The sequence below is a fragment of the Zootoca vivipara genome, chromosome 16, assembly GCF_963506605.1.
Source record: "Zootoca vivipara chromosome 16, rZooViv1.1, whole genome shotgun sequence".
NCBI lineage: Eukaryota > Metazoa > Chordata > Lepidosauria > Squamata > Lacertidae > Zootoca > Zootoca vivipara.
Genome location: NC_083291.1, coordinates 7,829,186 through 7,844,908, shown reverse-complemented (window position 1 = coordinate 7,844,908; position 15,723 = coordinate 7,829,186). Strand labels below are relative to the sequence as shown.

General features: G+C 42.9%; 1 protein-coding gene across 1 annotated transcript in view; it reads left to right on the top strand.

Moving 5' to 3' along the window:
• Positions 1 to 1,705: 1,705 nt before the first annotated feature.
• Positions 1,706 to 15,723, top strand: part of GLDC (glycine decarboxylase) — a 37,857-nt gene continuing 23,839 nt past the window's right edge. Inside the window, exons 1-6 of the mRNA XM_035097374.2 lie at positions 1,706 to 2,096; positions 2,535 to 2,613; positions 9,237 to 9,372; positions 13,961 to 14,125; positions 14,804 to 14,881; positions 15,198 to 15,345. Coding sequence (XP_034953265.2) covers positions 1,785 to 2,096; positions 2,535 to 2,613; positions 9,237 to 9,372; positions 13,961 to 14,125; positions 14,804 to 14,881; positions 15,198 to 15,345 — 918 coding nt within the window. The 5' untranslated portion in view covers positions 1,706 to 1,784. The remainder of the gene's footprint in view (positions 2,097 to 2,534; positions 2,614 to 9,236; positions 9,373 to 13,960; positions 14,126 to 14,803; positions 14,882 to 15,197; positions 15,346 to 15,723) is intronic.

The following is a 15,723-nucleotide window of genomic DNA, read 5'->3' as shown; positions in this document are numbered from 1 at the left end:
TTGGATTCAAAATATCTGCTAAAACCTATTTTGACTCCATTGGAATATGATGCCTAGCAAGTATTGAGGCTGCTGCTGCTGTTCAGTAATTTTTTTCCAAAGCGAGAGAGAGAGAGATGTCATAATAGAAGGGGAATGGTTTCTGAAAACATAAAACTCAAAACTCAAATCTAGAGATGAGTGTAGACTGATGCACAACAGTCTTACACTAAAGCTCAGTGGAACTTGGGAAGTCAAAGGAAGCATTGGTAAATTATGACAACTTGTAAAGGTAAAGGGACCCCTGACCATTAGGTCCAGTCGTGACCGACTCTGGGGTTGCTGCGCTCATCTCGCGTTGTTGGCCGAGGGAGCCGGCGTACAGCTTCCAGGTCATGTGGCCAGCATGACTAAGCTGAAAAGGATGAAAGTAAATGAGGAAGTTGTTATATACCAAAATAGCTAAAATAGTGCAACAGGGTCATGTGATTCTTTTTAGTATCATGCAATGTGTGAAATGCCCACTTCTTAAGTATTTTTATTGATTTACTTGCTCTGGCAGGGGCGGACAATTCTGTTGGGACCCCATAGCCCTCAGTATGCCATGGTAGGCAAAAGCCCGAGTTGTTGCAGTTCACTCTTTTCCGAAAGTCAACTTGGTAACTATTCCTATGAATTAGCATACTGTATAGAAATGTGTGTTATGGGTCTGTATCCCAAGCCCCACCCCAGAACCGTAGCTACTGGGGGGACAGCTAGCTGGATTTTTTGCTCTGGGGCCTGGTGAAGCCTTCAGAAGAGGCTCCCAGCCCAATAATGCTCATGGAGGAATGCCAAACTGAGTCTTTGACCCGGGTGCAATAATAAAGCCTAGTTTCACCCCTGCCCCCCCTTGCACAGCAGTTATAGTAAGAGAAAAAGTAGGCAACTGCTTCTTTAAATCCAAAACGCTGCCACTTTTCTCAGGTGCTGCTTTTCCCATTTTTTATCTGACCTAAGGGACCACTATGGAAGCGCTTGGTGTTTGCAAGAAGAGATAAAGGCAGCAGAACAGATTAGGCTGGCAGCAGTCAGGTGGAATTCCAGCAGGGGGGAAGTTGCTGAAATTGAAGTTAAACTTCAAGTAGTCCTAGGGGAAGGAGGTGAAAAGGGGATTGCAGCTTAGAATTTGGAAAGCCAAGAAGGTCGGGCCATTACCGAAGGCCATCCAACTTTATTATAGTAGGGGGAGGGCAGGGGGAACCCTAGGGGCAGGCGCTGAAAATACTGCCTGATGATAAAAGCCCGAGAGCAGCAAAGGCTGATGAGAGAAAGAGCCCCCCCCCCATAGCTGCCAAGTTTTCCCTTTTCTCGCGAGGAAGCCTATTCGGCATAAGGGAAAATCCCTTTTAAAAAGGGATAACTTGGCAGCTATGCCCCCCCCCGGGGGGTGGTGTGTCGCCAGTGAAACCCGCGAGCGCAGCAGCGGCACTTTGTCCTCCTGCAGCACCGGAAAATACCGATGATGCGCTGCTGGGCAAGAACGTGGCTGCAAGCCAGCCCTGCCTGGGTCATTTGTTCTCTCCGAGCTGCTCGGTTCAGGTCATCTTAGGGTGGGTGAGCGGGAGGGAAGGACCAGCCCTCTCAGCAGGTGGCTTCGGCGGGGCGGGGCGAGCGAGCCCCTCCTCCTCCTCGCCTCGCCATTGGCTATAAGGAGGGCCTGGAGAGCGCCTCGCCTCCAGAAAGTGAGTCGCAGGTGCCGCGGCGTCGGGGGAAGCAGCAGCCGGCGCGCAGTGCGAGGGCGCGGCAGCCGAGCGAGGTCCACCATGCAGTCTTGCGTCCAGTGGTGGGGGCGGCTGGTGGGCCGGGGGGCCAGCCTGCACGGACCCCACGGCGGAGCCTTGGGGGGAAAGAAGACGCCCGGCCGATGGGGAGGGCGCCGGGAGCAGCAGAGGCTGGCTGGGGTGAGGAGGAGCAGCAGCAGCGCCGTCGGGGAAAGCAGCGCAGCCGCCGCCGCTGCTCCAAGCACCTCGAGGCGCATCGAGAGACTCCTGCCCAGGCACGATGACTTCTCCGAGAGGCACATCGGCCCGGGGGACAAAGAGAAGCGAGAGATGCTGCAGACCGTGGGGCTGTCGGTGAGCCCAAATCCGCGGGACTCCCTCCTCTCCCTGCTCTTGTGCTTTGCGCCCCCATCCCAGCACCCCAGCCTGACCCTCGCCTCCCCTCTTTCTGTGCGCTCCGGGCAGCGCTCGCTTTGCCTGGGGCCGCTCTTCTCCTTCGCATCGCCCCACATCAATATCTTCCCCACCATGTCGCGCCATCTGGCCTCATTTCACTTCAGAGTAAAGAGCTTTTCGAAAGTGGGGGAGGAGAGATCTAAATCGTGTTTCATAAAACCTCTGCTCCATGGCCAGCTCTTCAACAAAGATTCCTGCTGAGTTTTTCCTCCCTTCCTCTTGTTTGGACGCTTTGTCTGAATAATGCCCCTTTTTGGTGTGCGGCTTAGGTTTTGCGGAACTTCAAACTTGCAGTCGGTTCATGTGATGCTTTTCACCTATCCCTTGCCTTTTTAGAGTATTGACGAGTTGATCGATAAAACCATTCCTGGCAATATCCGCTTGCAACGGCCTCTGAAGATGGATGACCATATTTGTAAGTGTCCCTTTCAGCCTAGATGCAAATAAAAAGCCTCATGTGTGAAGTCTTCCCCCCTCTTATTTTCATTGCTTCTGATTTAATAATCAGCATAGCTGGATAGGAGAATTTCATTCTCCCTATCAGCAATAGATTTAGCTGTGGGACAGTGAGTTGTCTTAAAAGGCTTGGTGCAAAAACTAGATGACTATTGTGAAGAGCAGAATAGAGTCTGCATAAATATACAGGGGACACTCATGTTAGTCTTTTACCCATAATTTCTTAAAATCATCTTTAAAATATATCATGTGAATGAATAAACTAGTTTAATATACATGTTGTTGTTTTAAAAAAGTTGTTTGCTTCCTATTTGTATTTATTTTGCTAATTTTATTTAATTATTTTTTATTTATTTACTTTTAGGATAGATCTTTTTTTAAAAATAGAAATTAAATGTCCAATATGACATAAATGTTGTTCAAAATTTCGCTGAAACACCTATCAAGAATGCTTATCATACTGCTTTACAATCTAAAATATTTAACATTTTCCCACCATTATGAAGCATATGTAGTTTTAGCTAACTTTACATTACATCGACATGCCTCTAGTGGGTTTCATTATTCAAGAAATTGTTTAGGAGATAAGATTCTAACACCTTCATCCACACTGTTTCTTCTAGGTATGTCAGTTTGCAATGACAATCAAATGTTATGTGTGATGATGTCACATTGTGTAGATGCTGATTCACAAGTACTAAGAAAGGATTTTAAAATGAGTTTCCTTTTGTACTTTGTCACCAAATTGCCCCTCTGCAAAAATTCAATACTCATAATTTTCCTTGTTTAGAGGTTCTTGGAGAAACTTCCAGGGTTTGGGAGGGGGAAGGGACATCTTTAAAACAAATTATATCTAGCAGCATAAAGATTTCCTTAACATAAAAGTGCTCTCTAAACAAAATACCAGGAAAATGTGCTAGTGACATATAGATGGTTTAATCAAACTTTGTTAAACAGTTGCAGTATTATAATCTTTTAGCTTCCTTCTCCTAGGGATAATCTCTTCTTTTTCGTCTGTGAGAGCATTTAAAGATCTGAACACAATGAATTGTCTTGCTCTCATTTTGGTGGTGTTCATCAGCCAGCTGCAGTTTGAGTGTAAACTTTAGGCCCAGCAGCCCTTTGTAAGGTTCTGGCCAGTTCAATCTGGTTACTTTGTGATGACATCACAGAACAGAAGCAGCAGGCGGAATGAAACGCCCCGAGGAACAATAGTCTGCAAAGATAGTTTCTATATAGAGGTAATAGAAAATGATGGAAAATTTATTAGTCTATTTTTTCAGCTTTTACATTTTTATAGCTTAGTTTCTTTAATTAATTGTCTTCTACCAGTTTGTGGTTGAAAATATTTTTTTTAAAAAAATTCTGGATTATATTAATCCTTCTTTGATATTTGTGACTTGTAATTTTTGGAATGCTGCCAATATTAATCATACTTAGAGGAGATCTATTGAAATTAATGGACATAATTAATTTAGAGCCATTCATTTCAATAGCTGTGCCCTTGGTCAAATTTAGTTGGATACAACCCTTCCCTAATATGATAACTCAAGAGTTACTATTGAAGGGGTGGTGGTTTCTTACAGCCAATTTATAATGGTTTTTGTTTTGTGTGTGTGTGTGTGTTTTTACCTAGATATAATGTTTCAGTATAAAAGAAAGCATTGTGTGTCAGATGTGAAACGGTATACATGCATACGGTATATATAGCAGGATAATCAAGCAAGGGCCCAAATGCAGTTGGGATCTGACTAAGCTTCATTTAAGGTTTTGCAGGATGGTAACAATAAAACTCCTGCAGCAAAAGCCAAGGAGTTGAGTTTGTAATACTAAACCCTTCATAATATAGTATTTTGTGTAGTGAACATGACACTAATTTCAGTTTATACTTAATGCAATATTGCTCTTTTTGTGCTTGAATGCTTCCTTGATGACTTTTAGATAAATGAGCGTTATTTGGGTCCACTGGTCACTTAGTATGTCTTAGTAACATTCTGTAACAGGCTGCCATCTACTTGGTGATTCTCTGATACATAACAGTAGTAGTTGGTGGCATTTCTGTTCATGAGTACAGCAAGCCTCTACTGAAGGCTGTTACAGAACTCTGCATCTCAAAGTTAAACATACCCTAGGGGCTGGTGACAACTGGGTGCCTCAAAACTTTGGCACGTAAACTGGATTATTCCAGTATTCCAAAAGGCTAAGGTAGAAATACAACATTGTGCAATCTGGTAACTTGTGCCATCTTCTAATTTGGTGGCAATTGCATATGATAAATTCATGTCAACAGGTTTATAACACAAAAAGTCCCTTACTGGATCTTGTTTTTGAACACTTTGTACTTGTGCCACCTGATGAGTCTATAACTGATGAGAGGTAACAGTAAGATAGGAGAGCTTGAAGCAAACAAGTATATACTCTGGCCATTTATGGCCAAAGGACTGTAATACACAAATGAAAGTGAATGTACAAAGGTTTTCCCATTCTTATTTATTTATTTCCCACCCTTATTACCCACAGTTTAAAACAACTATCCATGCATCATTTGCACATTTTAAGTATTCACTGATATTTATTCATGCAGTATAGTTTTATACCATCATTTAAAAAAAAATCCATGTTGGTCTACAACAGGCATGTCAAACCTGCGGCCCTCCAGATGTTTTGGCCTACAACTCCCATGATCCCTAGCTAGCAGGACCAGTGGTTGGGGAAGATGGGAATTGTAGTCCAAAACATCTGGAGGGCCGCAGGTTTGACATGCCTGGTCTACAACAGAGAACAATAAAATAGCCCATTAAAATCCAACCAATATAGAAACAAAGGCAACCACAGTAGCTGGACAACTTTCAATGAGCAGCAAAGGCCTGGGTGAACAAATGTTTTCAGTAGGCATCAAAACCTCGAGTAGGCACATACCCTGTTGGAAACAATGGGGATAGTCTGAGCTCATGTGTGCAATAGCCAGGGCTGGACAGAATAATAATAATAATAATAATAATAATAATAATAGCAGCAATAATTTTATTTCTTGAACTACCCTGTTTCCCCGAAAATAAGACATACTCATAAAATAAGCCATAGCAGGATTTCTAAGCATTTGCGCAATACAGTGGTACCTCAGTTTATGAACACAATTGGTTCCGGAAGTCTGTTCATAAACTGAAGCGTTCATAAACTGAAGCGAACTTTCCCATTGAAAGTAATGGAAAGTGAATTAATCCGTTCCAGATGGGTCCGCGGCGTTCGTAAACCGAAAATTCGTAAACCGAGGTGTTCATAAACCGAGGTTCCACTGTATAAGCCATACCCTGAAAATAAGACATAGTGATAGGCGCAGTTCTGGAGGGCGCCAAGGAAGAGGCAAGGCTGGACGCGTAATAAAAAAAATAAGGCATCCCCTGAAAATAAGCCATAGTGTGTCGTGAGGAAAAATAAATATAAGACAGTGTCTTATTTTCAGGGAAACACGGTAGGAATCATGCCAATCAGCTGTTGGGCACCTTGTTTCTGAAGAACTACAAGTGCTAACATGGAGCTGTATGTGCAGTGTTTCCCTTCCCCCATTCTGAGATAACGGTGCCAAAAGATCAATGAACTTGATGCTTGGTACATTAAGATCATTGCCTCCGATAATGTTATGCAATGCCCCCAGCTAGGAGAAATAAACAAGGTCAGCAGCAGGCGTTTATTCAGCAAAAGGAATTGCCAGCTAACGTTCTTGAAGGATTACTCAACTATTTTCCCTGTAGTGGGTCTGGTGTAATGCATTTCATCTTTGCTACTGCCCTAGAAAACTGGACGCAGTAGGCTGACTAGGATGGCTGATTTCCAAGTGTTTCTTAATGGGTGTTTACCGTCCTCTCGTATTTCCAGCTCCCCCTTCATTGAGTCCTTTGCTTTATAGCTTTTTCATTGCACAATGAGGAGGGGACAGCCTCAAATTAGCCAAGTAGATTCATAATCAGAGGCCAATGTCTGTATTCTATAAAGATAAATACTCCATACAAAAGTGTTGGATCTGTTTTGTACCTTTGGACTAGGCTATCTGTCAGGTAGAGGAAAATAGTGCAGTGGAGTGAAAAAATGTTGGGTTGTCCTTGGTTTTTTTTAAAGGCATCTCCCAAATGTTTCCTGAAGTTAAAGCATATCGTTAAAAAATGTTTTTGCTGTATCAGTATTATGCTTTTGGACTTTAAGCTTTTTATGGTTCATTTTCTGTTGAGTATGAAAAGGACGGGAAGGAAACTGAAAATGAGAGAGGAGTAACTTTATTAGTGTCCTGATCCTGATCATTAGGCACACAAGTGAGTAGAACTGAGCAGACAAAGTGCCATAGCAATATGGCAAACATAATTCTCATAGTGCAGGACAATAGGAAAGATTTCCATGCAGATATGCAAGACAAATGTTTAGAATCATTTAAAGATAATGCTTGTGATGCAGATTAAGTGAACTCTGCTTAACGAGGTCCATACTGAGATCACTTGTTCCTGGACAGTGTTCCCATAATGAATTGTATCTTCCATTTATATGTACCTATCAGGACCGGTATGAGGAGCAGACCGTGATATCAGCTTTACTCAGCGGTATATTGCTGGTGAAACCGCCACCGCTCGCTGAGTCCCTCTGCTAGCGACTTCCTCCAGCGAGCGTTGCTAGCAGAGGGCCTCGGGAGTGGTGGCGGTTTCACCAGCGATATATTGCTGAGTAAAATCGTCATCCCACTCTGCCCTCATACTGCGCAGAGGGAGAAGAAAGCTGCATTGGCGAGGCACCGATACAGCTTGTTCCTCCCTCTGCATCTTTTAATTGCTCACCTGAGGAGTATGCAGTTGCCGCTTCCCTCAGCCGCAGTGGCATAGGAAGCAGGTCCATCCTGGGTGTCATCCATGAGGGGGGTGACAAAACAGCACACCGTGGTAGCCTCGCTCTGCCGCTGCTGCACACGGCAGATCACACACATCTTGCCCACCGCCCCCCGAGGTGCATTTCATGGCCGCCACTCCAGGCACCCATGCAGCTATCTCCTTCACTGCTCAGCCAAGCAGTTAAAGGATCAAGGGGGGAAGAGCACTGAGGATGGCTCTGCTGGGGATGGGGAGCCCTTAGTGATATACCGCTGAATGAAGCTGACGTCACAGTCTGCTCCTCATACTGGTCCTGGGCGATATATGAAATATCGCCCAGGTCTAGTTTGCATTATTATTTTCTTTTCAGGGCATAGTACTGTATAAAGGTACCGTGGATAAAGTGCTTAAATGACTAGAGGTCAGGTTTCAATTGTCTTGATTGCCTGTGGGATGAATCAGCCATTTTTATTTGATTTATTTCTTGCTCTCAGGTGCCAGTTTTCACTATTAAGTGCCATTTTCAAGTGTAGGTTCCTTGACACTGTATATCCCTTTTCAGCAAAATGTATATAAAGGCTGTTCAATGGACACCAGCAGGTTGTCAATCAGAAACCTTTGGTGAACTTACGTAACTCTTGCTGTGTAATTAAGGAAAAGTTGTCCTGCACTGTAGGTAGGGTTGCCAGACTCAATAGTGGACAGGACTTCTGTGCCTTTAATTGCCCTGCTCTCTTTTGAGTCTGGAAACCTTAAAGAGAAACCAGCAGACCCTTTGCTTGGAAATTAAACGAAGGGTCTGCTGGTTTCTCTTTAAGGTTTCCAGACTCAAAAGAGAGCAGGGCAATTAAAGGCACAGAAGTCCTGTCCACTAATGCGTCTGACAACCCTAACTGCAGGATATAAACATTTTCTCCATTGCCCCATAGCCACCAAAGGTGGTCTGAGTCTTGCTAAACTCATTATGATATCATAGGCCATATTGGAGCAGCTGAATCTTGACCTTTCGGGCATTGGCTAGTTGACATGAGCTTAAAAGTCCTGGCATGATGCTGCAGAGTTGTACGGGTCTCCGGTAAAATGAAAAATCTGGACCACCTTCTGGTAGTTTTAGGGAAGGGTGGTTACTGATGGGCGGCAACTCCCGTCAGCCCCTGCAACTTGGTGAATGTTCAGGGCTCCTGGGAACTGCAGCTGAGCATCATCCGGAGGGACACCCCTGGCTTAAGGAAACCCACTTGGCAGTCAAATGAATGCAAAGAAGAAAATACAGCTCCTTTTGCAAAGGATTTGTACCTTAAATAGGTTCAGGGCCGGCTCTTCATAGCCCCCCGGTGGCGCAGGGCAGGGCGGGCGGCGGAGCGGTCTCCGCCCCTCAGCACCAGGGCGCACAATCTGCTCAAGACGGCCCTGAATAGGTTTCAAGCTTTTAAAAGTCCGCTGAGAAGACATGCTACAATACGCTGCTAATCAGAAAGAACTGAATATCGTCACTCAAAAGTGGGCAGTTGGAATGCAGTGATTGTGAGTGGTGGTAACAAATCTTTATTTCCTCACTCCTGTGTTTTTCAGCACTAAAGATAAGCAGGCCAGTGAAATTTGGGAGTAGAAGGGGAGATGGATTTGAGGTGCTACCAGACCTGCACTAGATTATAAGGAGCAGCAGGTTCCAAATGTACCACATTAATCAATCCTTTTACAAGACTTCTACCATAACTTTTTTTTTAATTAGGTGAGAATGAAATTCTTGAAACTTTACACGGTATTGCCAGCAAGAACAAGATCTGGAGATCGTATATTGGCATGGGTTATTACAACTGTTCAGTCCCTCAGGCCATTGTGAGGAATATGCTGGAGAACGCAGGATGGTAATGTACCATATTTTATCATTAAACACACACCTGTATTGTATATTTCATATTCTTCATGTCATTAATGTGCTGGGATGCATAGAAGCGCCTACATTATTGTGCTGCTTTCAGGGATTCAAGACTGATGAAAGGGGAAATGGTCAGAATTATCTGAGGAACAGAACGAACAATCAATAGAGCAAATTTATCAGTAAATATATCAAAGCCTTAGAAGAGGGTAGAATGCAAATCCCCCAATGTACATTCCTGTAACTCTTAAATATGGAAAACTTGTATGGGTGTGTGAAATTAGTCCTTGAAGAAGATGAGAACTGAAAGATGGGAGATACAAAGAGAAAGGCCTGGAGGTTGTTTTTCTGTGTTATTGTTTTGAATATTATAAAATACAAACCGGAAAGCACAGTGTGAGGCAAATACCATTCACTGACAGATTTGGCAAGCAAACATTTGAATTCTTCTAGCAAGAATGCAACTCAGTAGGAGTCTTTTTGTAAACAATTCCTGCTACTCTGCACAGATAGTTGCATACAGCTGCTCAGTTTATTTGTAGGTAATACTGTGCATAAAAATACAGTAGACTTTCTGTCTCTTAAGGCCAAGTCTAGCTATTTAGCCCAGGTAACAACTGGCTGCAATCCATCTGCCCATTTATGCTTTGTAAATTTCTGCCTAAGCAAAGAGGGTCATAGGCAATTGCTCCAAATCCCCCAGTTCTGGCAACAGTCCTTAGCTATCATCATGGGTAAGCAGTGCTCAAACATTATTTCTCTAGGCTCAGTACAGACTTATAACGTCCTCACATGTTCTGCAGCTTGTAGATCTTATCTGCACCTCTGGTTTTCACCACTACCCCTGGGATCTCACTATCCTTCGTTATTATGGTGCTGATCCCTCCGTCCTGTTACTGGTCAGCTACCACACCCTGATCCTCCTGCCTGTGCACAGGAAAAATTGTCTGGGGAGTAAGGAACTCCGGGACTTGTACTTTAGATAAACAAATTCACATCTCTCTTTGACTCATCCTCAAGCATTTGGCTCCATTTCCCTCCCACCCCTTCCTGGTAATATGCTCTCAGTGTAGACCAGACCTCCCTAGACAACTGGGACTTGGTAAACTGTACCAGGATTCCTTAGATTGTGTGGCATTTCTAGTTTTCTTAATCAAAGTACTAAGAATAGGATGTGTTTAAATAAATAAATAGTGTGGCTCACTAACCCACAATCAGCTGTTAGCAGCGTAATGTTGTGGGACAGTGTTAAGCTGCACACATTTTTGTGCTGATTCTTCCGGACTGTCTTCATGCTATCTGTCCGCTGTGGTGTTGCCCTGGAAACAGAACTAATTAATTCCAGTGACGTGACATGAACATAAATGAACGGACAAAGAATAGAAAGTATGTTTGGCTTCTTGGATGAGTTGACAAGAAGTCTAGACTTAACCCTAGAAATCCACTTTATTTTCGTAATGACTGCCTGCCTGATTTGTACTTTCTTTATTTTCATACTGATGACAGTATTCTGAGATACTTACAAAATGCGTGCAATTTCATGTACTTTGGTTCAATGTCTGGCAAGATGTGAATGATGCCAGAACTGGAGACCAGCAATAACAGCCAACTATCATAGCAATGAATAGATAATCCTGAAGAGTGATTTTTCTTGTTCAATAAGCATACGCAATTAAAACAATGCAAATTCTGGGTATGGAAGAGGGACCAATTTGCATGGTCAGTAATTACTAATGTGCCGGATTGCTACTGTATTATGTACAGCATCATGTGCAGAAATGCTGCTTGCATGTTAGGAGGTTGAATTTCTCTCTCGGGGTTAGAAAAGTTTGTTTAAATATAGCCTGAACAATATACAGTGATCTGTTTTCGTGATGTTGAATAGGAGTGTTTTGTCTACCTGTTTTCATACTTTACTTGTGAGTAATACGATGCTGTTGTTATAGGAAGGTAGTATGTTGGTCAGGATCCAAAGTACTCCGCAACTAACTCCATGGAGGTTTGTTCCTTGAGGAACCAGTTGCCTTGGCGCATGGTAAACTACCTGTGAAACTTGAGAGATTTTCCATAGTCACATGGTGGTCTACCATTCAAAGGTTTCTCAAATGTAGCTGAGGGGTTTGGGTTTTTTTAGAAGTTTAATCAAGGTTTCCAAACATATCCATTTATGGCTTCAGTCCAGGCTCCCTGAAAGATCATATCTCCCTATATGAAACTGCCCAGGTGTTGAGATTCTCAGGTGAACTCCTTCTCTTGGTCCCATCAACAGCAGAAGCTCAGCTGGTGGCGACACGAGACAGAGCCTTTTCTGTGGCTGCTCGCATATGGTGAAATCCCTTCCCAAGAGAGTTAGATTGGCTCCCTCTTAGTTATCCTTCTGCCAGTAGGCTAAGGCCTTCCTCTTCAGACCGGCCTTTGAAAACTAAAATGCAGACAACACTGGCTGCTGGGCTCCTGTTAGGGAGAACGGTGTTTTTATGGCTGCCTCTAACTGTGCTTTATATATTTAAATCATTGTTTTTTAATTAGTTTGTTTTTATTACTTCATATTTTATAACGTTATTTTTAAATGCTGTAAGCCACCTTGAATCCCAGCTTGAGAGAGAGAGAGAGAGAGAGAGAGAGAGAGAGAGAGAGAGAGAGAGAGAGAGGGGTGGGATATAAATCCATATAATAATGTCATTTATATTAATAACTAAATAAAACAGCTAGCACAAAAAAGCTGCATGGCACACCTGTCCACACATCCCTGAGGTCGTCCTTTGTGGCTTAACAGGGAACAAACCACCTCCCTCCCTGGTTGCATGCAGGAGATTCTAACTCACTGTAAGTGCCTTGGGGAATTGTTTAACCATAGTTTAGATCATAGAAGTTTTCATTTGGCTTGTATTTTCTCTTCTGATGTTGCTTGCTCATGCCTTAAAATGAATTCAGAAGCTTATCCACGCACTGGACTGAATGGGAACAGCTTCAGAGCCGTACATTTCTCACGGATCTTTGACTTCTCTTATTTGAAGTCAAAACTTCACTGTGTACTTGTCAGAGGCTGAGCAGGGTAAAAACAAAAACAAAACTGCCCCGCCCCCAAAGTTGTTATATAACTTATCAAAGCTAAAAACAAACACTCCTCCTTGCTGGAAAAATAAGAATCTGTAGCAGGGCTAGCCAAGGTCATGCCCTCTAGATGTTGTTGGACTTGGCCATTGGCTATGCTGGCAGGGACTGAAGGAGTGCCATCAATATTCTTTTCTTCCTGTTGCTTCTTAGCAATCTGGAGGGCAGCATCTTGACTACTCCTGATCTTTGAACTACATTTAGCCTTTCATAGCTGAAGTCACTACTTTATAAGTCACTCCTTTTGGGTTATAACCTGGCCTTTGACTTGACAACTGTGTTCCCTACGACCCAAGTAAGGTTCCCTGCCTTACTTTAGACACAACCATTTTTCTTTCTATGTGGACTCAGCTGCATTAGTCAAAAAAACAATGTTTTGAATGGGTTACAAACACGCAACAGCAGATGGCGGCAGAGAGCAAAAGAAATTTTCTATGCGATTTCTACATAGTTTTCTTTCTTTTATTATAACAATTTAATTTCTGACTTATTTATAGCGTGTTTTTTTCCTTTGTGTAGATCCACCCTTTATCACTTGCAAGAAATATTTTACTTAATATGTTTTAGCACAGGAGTGGGGAACCTTTTTGGCTCCACGGGCCAGACCACTTGACTGGTGGGCAGGGGCCGCTTCCCTGTCAATTAAATGATGTCATTATGACATTACTAGATCAATAGGTGGCTTGTCCCACCCATCAGTCAAAATTCCTAGCGCTGGATTCCCAGGCCCCAACAGCCAGCGGCCTGGCTGGTATTTGGGGGCCATAGCACAAGCAAAGTTGTTGGCCTTGGAAGTGGTGGGGGAGAGAAAGAAACTGGCCTATAAAGGGCATTCTTTGATTGTGTGTGCCTGTTCTCTACCTCCCAAGCGGAGCTTAATTTCTAAATTACGTTCTCAGCAGGAAACAGGGGTACGCAATGAAAAGAAGGTTTCTCTGTTTCTGTCTCTGCCCCCCCCCATTACATGCAGTTTAGCATGTAATTAAACACGCAAAATGAAGCTTTTACCCAGTGTTACAGTAGCACATAGCAACACCAGCTGTGATTATTCATTCGGTGTCATGGTTTCTGAAACCAGAATCTTTTACAACACTCAGTATTTTAGGATCAGCTGATCAGTTAGTGAAGAGTAACTGAGGTTACAGGATAATCAAGTTAACAGATTAAGTGCAGCTTGACTCTGAATTTTGATACCTACAGACTAGCATATTTGGGGAGGTAGATAACTGTTTGATAATTGACGGGAATGCTTTCTATTCAGCAGCAAATAGTCACATTCTAAAAGTTAAGCCCAATTTATTTGTTTTTCTTATGGTGCATGCTCTGTTTGCAACATAAATATCAGCCAGATTCAAAATGGTATTAAAATAGACAGTTAAAATATATTGGAGATTATGGCCCTTTTGGAAACATGGTTCAGAAGAGTCAGAAGCTTGATATCTGAAATATTTTGTTTTTAATAGGGTTACCCAGTACACCCCTTACCAGCCAGAGGTATCTCAAGGCAGGCTGGAGAGTTTATTAAATTACCAAACAATGGTGTGTGACCTCACAGGAATGGACGTGTCAAATGCATCTTTGCTAGATGAAGGAACTGCTGCAGCCGAAGCGATGCAGTTGTGCCACAGGTAACAGACAGAAACAAAAATAATTGCAATAGCATTTTTGTTTTATAAAGGGCCCCGCAGTTAGGTTCAATACAGTAGTTATATTAAACAGAATGAATGCTGCCCCCTGGCCTGTAATCGGAAATGTTACACCATGAAGAAATACTAAAAGAGAAAATACATACAGAACTTGAATAAATCACAATTGGGTGATTAGGAGGGTACTTAACGATGAGGCCAAGGGACCATCAAGTCAGCGATCCCGTTTTCACAGTGGCCAACCAAGGGGGCTTAGGAAAACCCACAAAAAGGGTGATAACCTTCCCTTGCTGTTCCTCTCAGGCAACTGACAAAAAAAACAGGAAGCAATATTTAGTTATCAGGGTTCATGGCTCTCTGTGAATATACCTGATCCCTGTGAATGTACCAGTACATAATAATCTAACAATAACTGAGAGTTTTGCCTCACAATTTCCTTATGTGGATCTTGGTAGCTAAGTGGCAGGCTTGAGTTTTTATTGGTTTCGTGATTGATGAGTACTTCCTGCCAGCCCTTCCCAAACTATAGGCCAGATGCCCGAGCCAATCAGGAGTAGAGATGTAGGCTGTAGAAACTTGCTGGCCTGTAATAAAAATGGTATGAAACATATTTGAAATGATTACATTGTGTGTTTATGTCCCCCACCCCACCCCAAATAGGCATAATAAGCGGAGGAAGTTTTATGTCGACATCCGATGTCATCCTCAGACGATAGCAGTGGTGCAGACCAGAGCAAAGTAAGGTTTACTTCTGTTACATTATTTCCTTCAAATCAATATGTAGGTATCTCATTGGATCCAGACTTTGCTCCCAGTGGGAACATCCCTTGAATCGAGTTATATTCTTCCTGTGGAGGAGAGGGAGGGGAGATTTGCCCATTTCCGCTCCCGCCTTAGCTCCCAGCACCTCCACTGAATTAAAACCTTTCTGTGGATAGGAGCCTTCCCATTTGTGGAAGGTAAAGTCTGGATCCAACCTGTAAATTATGTTGAAACCCCATTTACAAGCAGGAAATGGCTTACTCCTTTCCTGTATATTTCTCTTGCTTTCCAGTTACACTGGCATTATTGTTGAGTTGAAGTTGCCCCATGAAATGGACTTCAGTGGCAAAGATGTCAGCGGCGTTTTGTTCCAGTACCCAGATACCGAGGGGAAGGTGGAAGACTTCACTGCATTTGTTGATCAAGCCCATCAGAATGGGGTAAAACGAAGCAGTCATAACTTTTTCCTGGCATATTTTGTATGTTTTACCATTTAGATTAGAAAATGAACCTCTCTGTGCAGACGTGGGTCTCCCTTGCCCTATTTGACTTCAACAGAGGCCAAAGATCTGCATGCAGAGTTTGAAGAAGTAAATCTGCTTCTCTCAACAAATAAATGGTTGAGCTGTTTCAGAATGAACCAATGACCTGATTTGATACAAGGTTTCTTCCTAATGCTGCATATAGCCATTAAGTTTACATCCTGATACTCTTTATTATAGATGAGGTACCAGGAACAGGTAACTTATATAACCCAGCACAGTTGCATTAAACATGAAATTAAGGCATTACTGGTTCTTTCACTGTTTTCTTTGAGA